This window comes from Mesoplodon bidens, assembly GCF_964165515.1.
Source record: "Mesoplodon bidens genome assembly, chromosome: 12".
Taxonomy (NCBI): Eukaryota; Metazoa; Chordata; class Mammalia; order Artiodactyla; family Ziphiidae; genus Mesoplodon; species Mesoplodon bidens.
Genome location: NC_138168.1, coordinates 9,358,156 through 9,374,656, shown reverse-complemented (window position 1 = coordinate 9,374,656; position 16,501 = coordinate 9,358,156). Strand labels below are relative to the sequence as shown.

Sequence of the window (16,501 nt, the reverse complement as noted above, 5' to 3'; positions counted from 1 at the left end):
AAGTTATATTCATTAATTATGAGTTTCTTCTTCTCTTGACAATACTCTTTCTCTTATTTGGATATTCTTAGATTCTTAAATAGACATAATGGTAACAGATTGGTTTAAAATAGTACATTAGCCTGTATGAAACGGATACCATTTATTAAGTATTTTCCTACTGTGATATAGTAGTATTGCTGGCAAGAACATACTTGAAATTTTAGACAATATAAATAAAACAAAAAACATTCTTAAAATTCTTTGGACTAAGGTATTTTATGTTGAGACTTTAAGTGCCTTAAAATTGCTTATATGCAATATAATGTATTTTGCACATCAAACTGCTTGAAAACTGTAACTAAAAGATGTAACATTGTTAATAATAAAATTTCAAAATGTTTTTATTGAGATACTTTGAAATGAAATATTAGTAGTAATTCTTGTTTTTAAATATAGTAGAATAGCTCATTAAATTCAAATTCAAATTCAAGTTATGGGAGGCAATAAAACAACACAGGCTAGCATTTACAGTAATACTTCAGTTATCAAACATGACCGAGAATCAGAAGTTTTCCACTGAAAAGTGACATTTTCAGGTTATTGAAATAGAACTCTTTTACTATTAGTGTTTTAGAAAAAGTAATTCTTTTTGATGAAAATCATATTCTTTTATTATATACATGAATAATTGTATGCTTCAAAATAAAAATAAAAGTAAAGCTTGCGTTGCATCAGGCTATTATGCCTTTTGGTCTTTGACCGCTGTTCTTTGGTAATTGACATTCTTCCCTCTTCTCTCAGATGCTATAGTTTATTTTTACTGCTTCTACTGACTTAACTTTATGTCCATTTTTTGGGCGAATACTGTGCTATGGATTAGGAAGCATGGGCTTTGTCACAGTTGTTTTCTTTCCAGTTTAGTGGCTCTTACACTTGCTTTTCATTTGTGTGCTGGTCTAGACTGGTTGACGTTGTCAGAACTCTGTCAAGCAGATCAGTGGGGTGTGACTGTATTTTTTTAATCCAGTGAGAAATTCACTCCGTTTTTATAACTTATGCCTATAATGTCTGAAGTGTAGTGTAGTATCACGCTTAAGAGAATGAGCCTTGGTGTTAGGTCCTTGTTGGAATCTTGGTTTTGCCATTACTAGCTCCCTGATCTTGGCAAGTGATTTATCTCTCTGGGCCTCAATGTTTTCACCTGTAAAATGAGACTACTAATATATCCTTAATTAGAGTTGTCGTGCGGATTAAACATGATAATACCTGTGAAAAGCTTTGAGCAGTGTCTGACTCATAGAAAGCATTCAGTAAAGTATACCTATTATTATTATTAAGTATAGCTGTGATTGAATAAGTATGTTAATTGAAGAATTAACATCTTAATTTCTCTTTTGTTAACTAGTACAATAAGCATCCCAATATAAAATCAGTATAACAAGTTAAATTTACTTTGCAGAGAAGTAAAGCAAATGCATGATTTTAATGTACTGAACCAGAGTACATTAAAATCACTTAATATTATTAAGAAAAGGAAAGGACAGTAACTACTTGTACTGTCCGTTGTGAAACTTTTTCTTGAGAAAACTGTCCTAGCCTTTAAAAATAATTGATATGTGAAGTTTTAAAATAGTAGAGAGGGTTTCTACAGGTAGGCAGGTCAGTTTCATTTATGAAAGGTGTTATGTAAAACAGTCCTAATACATAGCATTCGTGTATATTTTAAACACGTTTTCATTCTTAATGGAGCGTGACACAAGCTACACCCAGCTTGCCACGAGTTCACATACTGCTCCGTTGATCCCTTATTGAATGCATCCCCAGCATTTTCATTTACTTCTTGCATTGCCTGTATTCTTTTTCCTCATTCACCCCACCTGCAAGTGTGCATGGATGTTTTCTAGTATTGCTGATTTTCAGTCTTTTAATTGTATAAGTTCTGTATAAGTAAAATAAGTTATTGTCCTTGGCATCATATATTAGCCATACATTTCTGCATGTTACTGTCTGTTAAAGAGATTGTGTACCAGAAGCTGTTAAATTGTAATGTGTTATACATATCAGTGTTATTGCATGTTATTTTATTCTAATGTTGAAAAGCTAATATTTACTTATGGTATTACATACTTTTGCTCTTTGAAATAATGAAGTGATTTCCTTTCTTCTACAGACACAGTTAAATTTGCTTCTGGATAAACTTCGAAGTACTGTGAGTACATGTAAAAAAAAAAAACACAGGGTTTTTTGTTTGTTTGTTGTTGTTATTTTTTCCGGCTGTGCCGCAAGGCACATGGGATCTCAGTTCCCCGACCAGGGATTGAACCTGTGCCCCCTGCACTGGAAGTGCTGAGTCTTAAGCACTGGACTGCCAGGGAAGTCTTCAAAAACAGGGTTTTTAAATGGTTCTCTTAAACTATTATTAGTAATTACTCAAATAAGCACAGTAAACCTGGAATAATTAGAAATTCATTTAAAACCAAATTTCATCATTAAAAAAAATCAGTTTTTAAAATGGTTGTCATTTTGGTTAGGTTTTTTCTGAAGAAAGGTCAAATATATATGTGCAGTCAAATTGTTTTATAAATGTATAGAATTCTCTGAGTGTTATTAAGATTGTCCTGTAGCTTCAGGAAAGTGAAAATAATTAGTTATCATAGGGAAGGAAAATGTATTTTTTAGGATTAAAGATAACACATATAACTCATTTTCATTTTATTACTCTGGTGGTAACATTCTCTAACATGACACTGCTGATATGGAAAAAAATGGACATAATATTTTTATGCCCTATTATAGTGGCAGTATTTCCTAGGAGCCTTTTTTTTAACTAGACATTTTAATTCTCTCTGTTTTTTAAAGAAAAATTCACCATAGAAAGAAATTTCATACGTGGGTTATATAAATGAGGCATGCTTTCAAGAGAAGACTTATTTTTTAAGCAAATCCACAGAACTTAACTGATTACTCTTTTCATGTAGTCATTTGAAAGCCAAATATTTAGTCTCTGTGCTATTATTGCTTAACTTATTGTTAGATTTGCTTTTGAAACCATTAAGAAATTCTTTTAACTATCCTCATTGTTTGCAAATATTTCTCTCTTAAGGACAGACCTTCTTTAAAAACTAAGTCTGATGAGGTATTTTATTTTTATCACCCAAATATAATGCTACTGTAAAATGATTAGATTATATTTGTGATTTTTAAAAAAGGCATTTCTAAAAAGTGTTCTAAAAGTGTTTGCAGTGAGCATCATTGTTGACATTAACTATCCAGTTTTGCAAGGTGGCTACTTGGAAGCGAAGCTGTTATTTGGATGTATTAGCTTCAGTTCCCAACAGTTTCACTGTGTACTTAGCAGTATTCTCTCTCTCTCTCTTGTTCAGCAAAAATCTGATAACGGATTGTAAATGAATGCCTTTAAGCCTTTTAAAATACATATCGTTTAACAAACAAAACTTTAAAATGTGCAGTGGTGCAGCTCAGGGACCTACTGTAGGTTTTTTTTTTTTTTTTTTTTTTTTTTTGCGGCACACGGGCCTCTCACCGCTGTGACCTCTCCCGTTGTGGAGCACAGGCTCCGGACGCGCAGGCTCAGTAGTTGTGGCTCACGGGCCCAGTTGCTCCACGGCATGTGGGATCCTCCTGCACCGGGGCACGAACCCGCGTCCCCTGCATTGGCAGGCGGCCCCTCAACCACTGTGCCACCAGGGAAGCCCACCCACTGTATGTTTTTAAAATAGAATGATGAGAAAGGTTGACTTTTTTTTTTTTTTTTTTTAGCACTTTGGCTTAAATTTTAAGAGACATAATTTTATGCCATCTTGTCATAGGGCAATTTTCTTATCACAGAAACACAGCATATAAGTATATTTAAATGTAGAATAAAATCACATGTATGTCATGCTGTGAATTGTATTGTTTAAATATGTTGAAATATTTTACTAGGAGAGACTTTTCTTTTTACAATAACACAGTTTTTTGGCACTCAAATCTAAAATGTATTTTTCTAATATTGGTATATAAATGCTTTACATTATAAAAGTATGCTAATGGTCTTAAGTTCCTTAGTGATTATTTTAAAAGAGGTTCAGGGCTTCCCTGGTGGCGCAGTGGTTGGGAATCTGCCTGCCAATGCAGGGGACACGGGTTCAAGCCCGGGTCTGGGAAGATCCCACATGCCGCGGAGAAACTGGGCCTGTGAGCCACAACTACTGAGCCTGCGCATCTGGAGCCTGTGCTCCGCAACAAGAGACGCCGCGACAGTGAGAGGCCCGCGCACCGCGATGAAGAGTGGCCCCTGCTCGCTGCAACTAGAGAAAGCCCTCGCATAGAAACGAAGACCCAACACAGCCAAGGATATATTAATTAATTAATTAATTAAAAAAAAGAGGTTCAGAAGTTAATGATAATATGCTCTGAAAGCTGGTATTCATAGAAATAGAAAAATAGAATGCTATATGGATCATTTTTTAAAGTACCTTTATTATTCTAGGGAGCAAGCTTTATTCGTTGTATCAAGCCTAATTTAAAGATGACAAGCCACGACTTTGAAGGAGCTCAAATTTTGTCTCAACTTCAATGTTCAGGTATTTCTCTATTTTGTAATCTGTATCGGGGTGTGTTGAGAGTCTTAGTTCAAATAAAATTTAATATATGCAGTGTTTTCAAATAATTCACAACTATCTTGATTATTTTTAAGTGCGGTAAGACTTATATTTCCTTTATTTATAAGAAAAGAAGGGCTAACAAATTATTTGAGCAGTATTGGGGTAGATGTTTTACATCATTGAAGTAAAATTTATAAAAACTCTTCAGCTGCGAACCCAGGTCTCCCTTCGTGGGTGCTTTCTGTGGCCTTCTCAGTCATGCAGTGGTTCGTTCCCACGTAACTGGGTCAGGCAGTGGGTGTTGGTGTCCTTTTTTTTAAAAAAAATTAATTTATTTAATTTGTTTTTACTTTTGGCTGTGTTGGGTCTTCGTTGCTGTGCGCAGGCTTTCTCTAGTTGTTGCGGTGAGCGGGCCTCTCATTGCAGTGGCTTCTCTTGTAGCGGACCACGGGCTCTAGGCATGCGGGCTTCAGTAGTTGCAGCACTGGGGCTCAGTAGTTGTGACTCGCGAGCTCTAGAGTGCAGGCTCAGTAGTTGTGGCGCATGGGCTTAGTTGCTCTGTGGCATGTGGGATCTTCCCGGACCAGGGCTTGAACCTGTGTCCCCTGCATTGGCAGGCGGATTCTTAACCACTGCGCCACCAGGGAAGCCCAGTTTTGATGTCCTTGCTTCCCACTCCACTACTTGTAAAAAAAAAAAAAAAAGAAAACAACACAGTACCCTCGGCTTCTGTGGAACTTTTCTGCACTTGGTTAAACTTTCTACCCCTCACCCGGCCACATTCTGCCTGTGCTTAGTCACCCAAGTCTTGGGCCCTGGACTCCCTGTTTTCCTTCCCCGTGCCCATCCTCCATCCCTCCCACACCACCTCTGCCTCTCCCGCTGATTCAGGCCTGGGACACTTCCGGAAACTCTTGCCTCCCTGACTCCTTATCTTGCTCCTCTTAGAGGCGGATTTATTAGAAAGCTACGGTCGCTTGAGCTTCAGGGTGCCTTATTTAAATGAGCTCCTATCAAAACCCTGAACCTGATTTTGTATGCTTTTGTAATTTGTAATTTCATACTGTTTTTCTTAAAGTGCCCTCCCCTAATTATATAAGCCTCGGGCTCCCCCAGCTGCATCTACCCTTGACCCTTCTCACAAAGCCTTAGCTGCTTGTGAATCTGATTTTGTCCTTTGTCCTCATCTGCACAGACAAAGTGGGCACGATAGATGGGCACTGTTACAAATTGACGATCACTAACCTTCAGAGGGCTCTCATGACCCGCCCCACTGAGTTTCCCCGGCCAGCAGGCTCTGTTTCTCCCCAGACCCGTCAGACCCACCCTGCTCTCCTCAAGTCTCTGGGCCTCTGCTAACAGGCAGCCTCACCTCTTTTTACTAAAAAGCTGAAAGCCAGGTTTACCTGTGTGCTACCAAGCACTTCTTCTACCTGCACAGCCGCCCTCCTGGTAGAAAGGAGGAAGTGTCTCTCTTCCTCATCGAGACTGTCGTTCTTTGGACCCATTCCTTCCTGCCTTTCCACTAATCTTCGGTGTTGATGATCTGTATTGAAGCTCTGAGATGGTTTCTCCCATCGAAACCTCATCTTCACCCTCTCACCGACATTCCCGTCCAGCTGCCTCCCCATCTCTGGCCTCACTTTCTTTTCTCCAGTTTTTGCTTTTCTCTCCAAGAATATTCTCTTCTTGCTTTCTCAGTTTCCTGCCTTCCACTTGCTCTTTAACCCGAGGGAATTCAGTTTCCAACAAAATAATTCTTGAGAAGGTTTCCGGTGATTCCCTGGACCCTGAATCACATGTTTCCTCAGACCTCATCTCAGTGGAGTCCGGCAGCATTTGCCTCCATCCCCATCCCCATAACATAGCCTTTCCTCAGCGCCTAAAGCAGCGTGTATCCCTGCCTCTCCTTTGAATTCTCTGGCCATTCCTGCCTCCTCTGCAGGGTCATCTTCTACCTAGATATTCTTTGTCAGAGTTTTTTCAGCTCTGGGTTAGGCCTGTTCTCCTTCTCGCTCTTGATCAGTGCTGTTCCGTATAACTTCCCATGGAGGTGGACATATTCTATACCTGTGTTGTCCAGTATGGTAGCCACTAGACACTTGTGGCTACTGAGCTCTTGAGATGTGACTAGTATGACTTAGGTACTGAATTTTTAATTTGTATTTGATTTTAATTAAAAAAATTTAAATATAAATAGTCACATGTGGCTAGTGCAACTACAGAGCATGTGCCTAGCAACTGTCATACTGGACCACCTAGCTACATATTCTCAATCTAAGTCTCCATGTCATACTGGACCACCTAGCTACATATTCTCAATCTAAGTCTCCCCAAGGCCCTTTTATATGACCTGAAGAGTGTGTCTTTTACTCCTCCAGATTTACTGAGATATAATTGACATATAACATTGTGTAGGTGCAAGTTGTGCAATGTGTTGATTTGATACACTAACATATTGCAAAAGGATTGCCACCGTCGTGTTAGCTAAGAGTCCCATGAGGTAATATAATTACCATTGCTTGCTTGTTGTGAGAACATTTAAGGTCTACTCTCCTAGTAGACAGTGAGCCTTAGTACTCCCTAATCCAAGCTGTCACCATCTTTCACCTGGCTTTTTGCTGAAGTTTCCTAAGTATCCTCCTCACATCTGCTCGGTCTGTTCTTCACATACATCCAGAATTACTGCTTTACAGCTCAAATCTGAGCATGTCTTTTTATTGCTTAAAATGCTGCAGTGGCTTCTGATTATGATTAGGGTAAAGAGCAGAATCCTCATAGCTTATGAGGCCCCATCTGGTCTGGCCCGTGTGTCTGTAGCCTCCTCTGTTTTCTCTCTCTCCTCTCCATTCTCCAGTCACTCCAGCCTTTGCTTTAGTTCCTTAAATGCTCCGTATTCCCTCTGTTCACGGGGCCTGTGCACACGCTGCTTCCTGTTTCAGAAGCTCTTATCTCCCCTTTGTCTTATTTTTCACGTTTGCGCTTGGTTGTCATTTCTTTATGAAAGCCTCCAACTGGGAAGGGGTCCTGAGTAAAGGGTGCCTAGCACCATCATTTCACAGTCATACATTTTATTTATTGTCTCCTTTCTCTAATCTATAAACCTCTCGAGGGCAGAAACTGTGTCTGTTTTGGTTTGTATGCATGTTCCTGCTTCCTGGCAATGCAAAGCACGTACTAGACTTAGAAAATATTTGTTGAATGAAATGCACAGTCTAGGAAATAAAAAGATTTATTTGTGACTAATTTTAACAAATACTAGAAAGTTAAATAAGTGATGTCTGTCTTATTCCTATATATGTATAGATGTATTTTTGTAATATTTTCTTCAGATCATTTTTACTTTGACTATTTTTCTCATTTAAATTTCTCTTTACGATTTCTTTAGCCTAATATAATGTCATTTATTTCCTAAGTGAGCATCCAGTGTCCTGGCAAGTCAAGTGTGTTTAGATTTAGCTATATATACTATTAGATTAGCAGAGTGTGGGCTCACTGATGCTTTAGCTGGGATTCCTCTTTCAGTAAGCAGTGTATTTTAACATGTTAAGATCTGTTGGCAGCTTAATAGATGCCACCAACTCATAATAGTTTGATTTTTTTTATAGTACTTATAATAGTAAAATGGCATAGAGTTGGTTCCAGTTATGTGGCTAGGTAATGAGGAAAAGCAAAAAATACCAATAACTGGTGGAAAGAAAAATAACGATGAAGTTTTCTAAAAAAAACGACATTTAAGATTTGATTTCCATAATACCTTGCCTTTCCATTTATTTCTTTTTTCCAATTTAAGGAGAATTAATTAATTGAGGACAGCTTTTACTAAAGTGACTATCTTCTGATCAGCCAACCCCAGGGCAAAGTGGGGGGGAAGGTGAGAGAAGGCAGGTCTTCTTTCTTTAACCTCGGGGCTCTGCTGCCCGTCTGTGGTAGCAAAGAGGGGTTCTGAGGATGACCAGCTGGGACTGCAAACCTGGCTCTTCACCAAACTCCCCAAGAAAGAGCCAGGTCATGGGAATCTCTAGAAGGGAGAGTGATTGGTGATTTTTACTTTTTTTAAGCATCAAAAGATCTTTAGAGTAAATTAGCTTCAAGTTTGGAGAAAGCAGCGTAGACTTGGTAATTTGTTAAGCTCCATGAAATTCTTGATTTACTTCTGTGAGCCTAGTTGTCTGCAGCTACAGGGCAAGCCAAGGGACTCAGAGGTTGGGATGCACACATTTCTAAGGGTACTTGTTTTTTTGATATAAATAAAATGGGCAACAATTGTGACAATATCAACCAAACCTTACTTTTATTTCTCCAAGCAGAGCCAAAAACTAAATCTAGATCTGAACTCTCCATAGGAATAATTGCGTTTATATGTTCCATTATATTATATTAAATTTAATTTAATATTATGTTTAATTTAATACTATACTTTGTTTAATTATAATACATAATATGCTATACATTATAGTATTATATATAAATTATCTATTGCATATAATATATATTTATTATATTTAAGTTATAATAGCTATATATGTTCACTGTAACAAAAATGACATGGTACAGAATAATATAAGTAAAAAGAAGTCTCACTTCTCAGGGGTGACCACTTAACTCTGTGTCTTGGACATATTTTTCATACTTGTTAAACCTCTGCCCTGTTATTTTTAATAAATATATCATATTCTATCATACGATTATAACATAATTTAATTAATATTTAAGTGATTTCTGTGTTTTCTATTACCACCAGTGACCCAGTGAACACGTAGACCTTCTCTGTGCCCACATACGTGACAAGTTGTAGGATAGATTCATCAAAGTTGAAAATAGTCAAAAGGATAGATATCTATTATTAACACTTAATATTAATTTAATAATATAAATAAATATTCCAAACTGCCGCCTAAAACTGTTGCACTGGTTTACTCTCCCACTAAGAATGTATGTGCATGTTTTCCTATACTGTCATCGTCCCCAAGTACTATTGGGGTTTTACATCTTTGCCAGTCAGACAGGTTAAAATTCAATCTGATTGCCTAGAGAGGCTCTCTTTCCAATGAGATTACTTTAAAATAAAAATCCACTCATTTAAAAATATTTTATAATTTTATTTTGCTAGTTTAACTTTTTGACCAGCAGAAATTTATTTTGGTATAAGGAGTGAGGGAAGGATCTGATGTTATTTTTGTTCTCTAAATGTCTAGCCATTTGTCCCTAACACTTTTTATTGAATAATCTTATTTTCTTCACTGATTTAAATAGTCCTGTAGACTGAAATCCCGGTCTTGCTATAAACAAAAGTCCTGGCATTATCTATAGTAGTTGAGCCTTTTCCTATTTTATGCTTTTCCTGACGTGAAAAGCTCACACTGACTCAAGGCTCAAATTAATCCCTTAGTAGAGTTATACTGAATATAGATAGTCATCCTATAGACTCTTTACCCCAGTCGACTATTTCCTTTGAGAGGTGAGTGAAAGAGGGTCTTTATAGTGAGAAAGTGTGCTCTCCTATCTTCTCCGTTTGCTTGAAGCACTGGTGAGAATCGGGGAATGTGTTTGACTTTGTCTTGGAGACTCTTACCAGGAATCTTGTTCCAAAAGCAGCCTCAGGACTTGGAAAATAGCCTAATGCAGGTCTTTGCCTTTTATACCATGATTGTGACACAAAGGCTTCCAGCAGAAAAAAAAGATACAAACTACATTTGAATTTTTTAGAGACCAGCCGTTCGTCTCTAGAAAATAGTTAGTCAAGCTAGTTTTAGATGAAATTTGATTATAGTAGTTTTTAGGTAGTGGGTAAGCTGGGACATATTGAGTATAAGTATGATATTTTCTATGTGATATTTCATTGCTGATAATTTCTGTAAATTACCCCTTTTAATTTATAAAATTCTTTGATCATTTGCAAGTTATCCTTGGACTTCTGCACAGTGATTGGCAGTAAAACTTCTGTTTGTTTATGAATGTAGGTATGGTGTCTGTTTTGGACTTGATGCAGGGCGGTTTCCCATCGCGAGCTTCGTTTCATGAACTCTACAACATGTATAAAAAGTATATGCCAGATAAACTTGCAAGATTAGATCCAAGACTATTTTGTAAGGTACAAATACTACCTAAATTGAGATATCTTAGCTATAAACTATCTTTCTTATTAATTCCTAATTGGCATTTAAATTTTATTTTTCAGGCTCTTTTTAAAGCTTTGGGCTTAAATGAAATCGACTACAAGTTTGGGTTAACAAAAGTATTTTTTAGACCTGGCAAGGTAAATACATTTTTATTTTAAACTTTAACATAATTAGTATGGATAGTCGGAGTCAGTGAATATTCTTAAGTGTTCAGTGATTTATATTATTCTTAAAGGGCATGCATATGTGTGTGACACACATACACACAATTTTCCCACTGGTGAGAAGTTTACACTGTATAGTACTCTGTACAGGGTTTTTTTTTTTTTTTTTCAGCTTTGGAAGTATTGGAATCAGAGGATTGTTTAGTTGAATTTTTTACTTAAATAAGGGTTAACCTGAGATACTTCTGTTTTAAACAAGTTGAAAGCTTTTCTAAAACATATTCAGTCTTCAACAATTAAAAAATTCACAGTACTTTTGAGTCTTCATTGTGAGAATGAGATCTATTAGAGCTTGATAGATGTGTAACATACAGAAAATTGGACTGGAGTCTGTGCTGACTTCTGTCAAATCGTAGAAGGAATGACTGTATAAATACTTTTGTATGTAACATAATTTTCTTAGGCTACCCATAGTTTTAGTATTTACAGATTCTTGTACTAGCCCTGTACTAGGATACAAAATTGAGTTATAGAATATTTCATAACTAAATATATACAATACAGAAATACTTAAATGCTCTTCACAATCTGTTCATAATATTTTCACCATTCCTGACTTCTTTAATATTGATTGAATATTGCATTCTCATAATTTTAAACACAATTATTATTATCTAATAGACAACTATACTTGTTTGACTTAGCAAAATCATTAATAAATATCTCTAGTTCCTTGAAGCCTAAATTAATCATAATAAATAAATCTGATTTCACATCTTGGGGCATGAAATGAAATCTGTGTAATGCATTACCAAATGTATGCACTTTCCTGTGAATATTTTTACTGCAGAGAACTTATATGATCTCTTATAAAAGAAAAAAAGTTAAGAATATAAGTATTCATAGTTGGCTTAGCTGTAATCACACATATTTATCATAAACTCAACATTTCTCGTTTCAGGACTGTAGTAATTATTTTAGAATTAAGAGCTTGGTAGAGAAAGCACTTGGTCTTACTTGCCTCCAGAAAAATTAATCAGTCAGGATACAGTGAAAGCGCAAGGCAGATTGTCAAAGATCTTTCATCTAATTATATTACCTTTAATTTCGATTATAAGAAGCTGTTATTTTGATAGATGTGTGACATCTTCAATATATTGTAGTGAGGTATTTGGTAAAGGATAGAAATCAATATGTAATTTGGTGGTAAATTGTGGAAATAATGCATGTTCTTATTTAATAACCTAGTAGATGTTTTATTTGTTTTGTGTGTCTCTTAGTAGCAGTTTCTTATCTCTGACCAGAATAAAGGTGGGGATTGGGAGAGACACAGTAGTTTTGGTGGTACCTGATTTTATAGAGCTGACCTTTACTTCTCCAGTGATCTGAGAATATGGATGAGCCAGTTCAGAGAGATAGTAGACCTTTTTTCATTCTTTTTTCCATAAAACCTTTTTGCTAACCATCTGCAGTGGTCATTTAAGATTCTTTTTCTACTTTTCCTATTGAGTCTGCTAACTAGCAGTGAGTAACCCCCCAGCCCAACCACTGCAAAAACGATCCTGGAGGAAGGAAGAGGAAGGCAGCAAAATTCAGCCAAGTGTGCTTGGGTTTGCTGTGTACCCCACTGAGACATGTCTGTGTAATAGGCTTGTGACCACTTCCAGAAAGCTAGATTTTGGATTTGAGTTCCAGTTATTTTGTATCTCTCTGTATGTTTAAACACATCTGTCTTTTGATACTGTTAGCCAATGATTTTATCTCCTAGTTTGCAGAATTTGATCAGATTATGAAGTCTGACCCTGACCACTTAGCAGAGCTGGTCAAGAGGGTCAATCACTGGCTCATCTGCAGTCGCTGGAAGAAGGTTCAGTGGTGCTCACTGTCCGTCATCAAACGTAGGTGTTTCCTTCCACTCCGAGATGCACAATTATTTTGGAAATGAACTGGTTTGTGGAATGTTATACCTTTGTCTCAGTGGTGAGCGCTAGACAACAGGGACTGTGTCGCTTCTTCATGCTGTGTCCCTGGTTCCTCCCCTAATGCCTTACATGTAGTATGTAATAAATTAGTACCTGTGGACTTTCTTTTTTAAGTGCTTTGAGTGTATGATACTTACCTTCTTTAATCGCATGCATCATATGATAATTAATTTCATCACGACCTAAAAACCCCCCCAGAACTCACTACCTTGATTCTTCCCCCCCTCCCCTCCTCTCCCTTTCTCCCCTGCTCCCCACACCGCACCCCAGTCTCTCAGACTAAAACCAGAACTTTTCTTTCCATCCCCATGGCATCACCAGAATACACACGCTAAAAGTGTCACAGTTGTAACTCTCTTCTTGTCCCTGAAATCATGCCAGTCAGCAAGCTCTGTTGATTCCCCTTCCAGACAATGTACATTCTTTGCTCTTTATTTATTGCCACCGCCTTACTGAAGTCCCTCTCCTCAGCCTGCAGAGTAACTTCAGTGGCTCCCAAACTGGTTTTCCTGGCTTCCCAGACTTACCTTCCCAGAGTCTCTAACTAAAAGCCTTTGATTATAGCTTCCTTTAATAAAGGGCAAAGTCTAAAGTCTTAAAATATTGTAGCAACTACTTATCTCTGACCCAAAGCAAGGATGAGGGACAGAATAGTTTTGGGCTACCGGATGGTCTATAGCAAACCTTTAGCTGTAGGGAGTATTGTTAGTAACTTGATTACATTTATAATCCCCCGCCCCCGCCATACTCTCCACAGTACCTGGAACAGTGCTAGGCACATGAAGAGGATTCAGTACATTGCTGCTTATTAATAAAAAAAAATTCCTTTGACCTAATGAAAAGGAATCATGCAAGCAACGTGCATGCTATCATGAGGTCTTTTGTTAGTCAATTGTGATATAAATAAAAACAAAACTATAATAATAAAAAGACAACAGGGCTTCCCTGGTGGCGCAGTGGTTGAGAGTCCGCCTGCCGATGCAGGGGACACGGGTTCGTGCCCCGGTCTGGGAAGATCCCACATGCCGCAGAGCGGCTAGGCCCGTGAGCCATGGCTGCTGAGCCTGCGCATCCGGAGCCTGTGCTCTGCAAGGGGAGAGGCCACAACAGTGAGAGGCCCGCCTACCGCAAAAAAAAAAAAAAAAAAAAAAAAAAAAAGACAACAGAAGCTCTTTTCCCATCACTTTCCAAGTGAAATATGAACATACTTGTCACTATAGTTAAATGCCTTCAGCTTTAAACATTGCATTATGATGGAAAACATATTACAATTATTTCTACTGTACTATTCATTTGTGGACTGTGTTGTGCAGTGGTCAAGTCAGTAAGTAGACAGGATCTTTGCAGCATGTTAATGGGGAGCCTCTGAAAAAAATGTCTCCAGGTCAGATCAGTCTAGGATATCGAGTAACTGAAGTTAAGTAGAGTCCTTTACTGTAGGATTCTTAGAGGCCTCACTCAGTATGTTCATTGTGACTCTCCAGAAGGAGGGGTAGCGCATAGCTTTTCCTGAGTTCATTTGACAGGTGGATTTTTTTTCAAGACACGCCTGTTAACATTTCCTAGACCATTATTACCTAGGACAATTTGGGATGCATTAATGTAGCATAACAAGGAGATAATATATTTAAAATGTCCACCTAGCCATATACATGATATGCTTTTTATTTTAAGAAGTATAAAGAACTAAAGAAATGTTAAACTTGCCAGTTTTGATGTCTGATATAATATGTTCATCAAGATTTTATGTTTCTTGAGAATTGCTTTGTAGAAATGAATGGTTTTTAAAAATCCTGTATGTCTGATTTAAACTAAATAATTATTTCTGTCATTATATTTTCCTCTTACACATAGTGAAAAACAAAATAAAATATCGAGCTGAAGCCTGCATTAAAATGCAGAAAACTGTTCGAATGTGGCTTTGCAAAAGACGACACAAACCTCGGTAAGATGAATAGAGCCTAAAGAATCCAAAAAACCTATTTACCCTAATATAAAATGGCATAAAGTTATACTGAAGAGCAGTTTGCATACTCACAGAGTTTCCTTTTTTCTCATGTTCTTTGTAAAAGATGTATTAGTCTGTTATTCATGTTATTTATTGGACATTAGTTAATTAATTGCTTCATTAATTCATTACTTGCCTCATTCTATAAAAGGATTTGAAGTAGCTTAGAAAAATGTAAACGCTGTAAAAGGTTGAAAGAAGCTGTTTTATTCTGATTATTTTAGTGACTTGAGTTTATTGATAAATATCAAATTGACATTGTTTTTAAAAATATCTCATTAATATTTTGACCATAATTTTCAAGATTACCTGTAGGAGTTATATTGTCTCACTGTCAGTTTAGTCTTTATTTCTTATTTGATTCTACTCTTTTAAGTTTTTCTGTAATTTGAATTCTCAAATTTTTCAGTGCAAGTATAGAAGGCTTAAATCTTGCTGACACATATTAATGTCATTCACATCCATATTTGATGACTCCTTTTACCCTCAACAAAAGATCTAAAAAAAGAGACTATTGAATAACATGAAAACAGAAGTGAAATACTCTGTTTAACAATATGTTTGGTATTTTATTAAAATGAAAAATCTGTCTGCAGCATTCAATGGTGATATTAAACTCTGATGAAGTGTTGTTATCTTTACAGCATTGATGGCCTGGTTAAGGTGGGCACACTGAAAAAACGGCTTGATAAATTTAACGAAGTAGTAAGTGCATTGAAAGATGGAAAACCAGAGATGAATAAACAGGTCAAGGACCTTGAAATTTCTATTGATGCTTTAATGGCCAAAATTAAGGTATGTAATTTTAATCCAAATGACTTTGACCTTTAAAAATAATTTTTAATACCTTTTGTTATTGGTATTGTCCTTTTTTTAAAGATACAAAACGTTACAGACATTGAGTCTCAGGGATAAGTGATGCTCAACATATTATTTACTCTATATTTGAAATTTTTCATAGTAAAAAAACTAAAAAGAAGACAATTTTTGTGCAGTTCATCTGTTGCTAGGAAAGATTTTTCCAAAATACTAAAATACTATACTCTGTTGGTAAGCTTTTGCAGAATCATTACTGAGAGAGGATTAATGCATATTAATTTTGTTTCATCTTTTTCTACTTTCAGAAACTAATTTTTAAATTATAAAAGTAATATAATATTATTGAAAATCTGGAGAAAATCACCCCCAAATCCTTACCCCCCCACACTAGCACATTCAACTATTATACTGTTGCATATTCCTCTCAATCTTAGTTTATATGTATATATTTTTGCATAGTTCTTATCATGTACATTTAATTTTGTATCCCTATCTTATGTTAGTGCCTCGTTCCTGTTATTCCGTTAGCTTCATATAAGCTATATCATAAATTACTTAACTGTTATGAAGTAACAGTTTTCCTCCATATTTTGTGGCAAAGAAAAGGGGGCCTCTTTTTTTTGGTTTTGATTTTCATTTGATTACTAGTGGGACTGAAAATGTTTTCTATGTGCTTGTTTGTTAGTTATATTCCATCTGTCTATTCATATCTTTTTCTGTTGTACTTTAGGGTCTTGATGTTTTTCTCATCTACTTTCATAATTCAGTGTAATTATGTGGGATATAATATCTCAAAGCGAGGCTTTTACGATGTTTT

The 16,501-nt window shown here is 36.5% G+C and overlaps 1 protein-coding gene across 1 annotated transcript in view; it reads left to right on the top strand.

The window, feature by feature from the left end:
- The window catches only part of MYO6 (myosin VI), a 141,830-nt gene that overhangs the window by 104,022 nt on the left and 21,307 nt on the right, over positions 1–16,501 (top strand). The window contains exons 19-25 of the mRNA XM_081251099.1: positions 2,153–2,191; positions 4,475–4,568; positions 10,553–10,683; positions 10,771–10,848; positions 12,644–12,773; positions 14,712–14,802; positions 15,510–15,660. Of these exons, the coding sequence (XP_081107225.1) occupies positions 2,153–2,191; positions 4,475–4,568; positions 10,553–10,683; positions 10,771–10,848; positions 12,644–12,773; positions 14,712–14,802; positions 15,510–15,660 (714 nt within the window). The remainder of the gene's footprint in view (positions 1–2,152; positions 2,192–4,474; positions 4,569–10,552; positions 10,684–10,770; positions 10,849–12,643; positions 12,774–14,711; positions 14,803–15,509; positions 15,661–16,501) is intronic.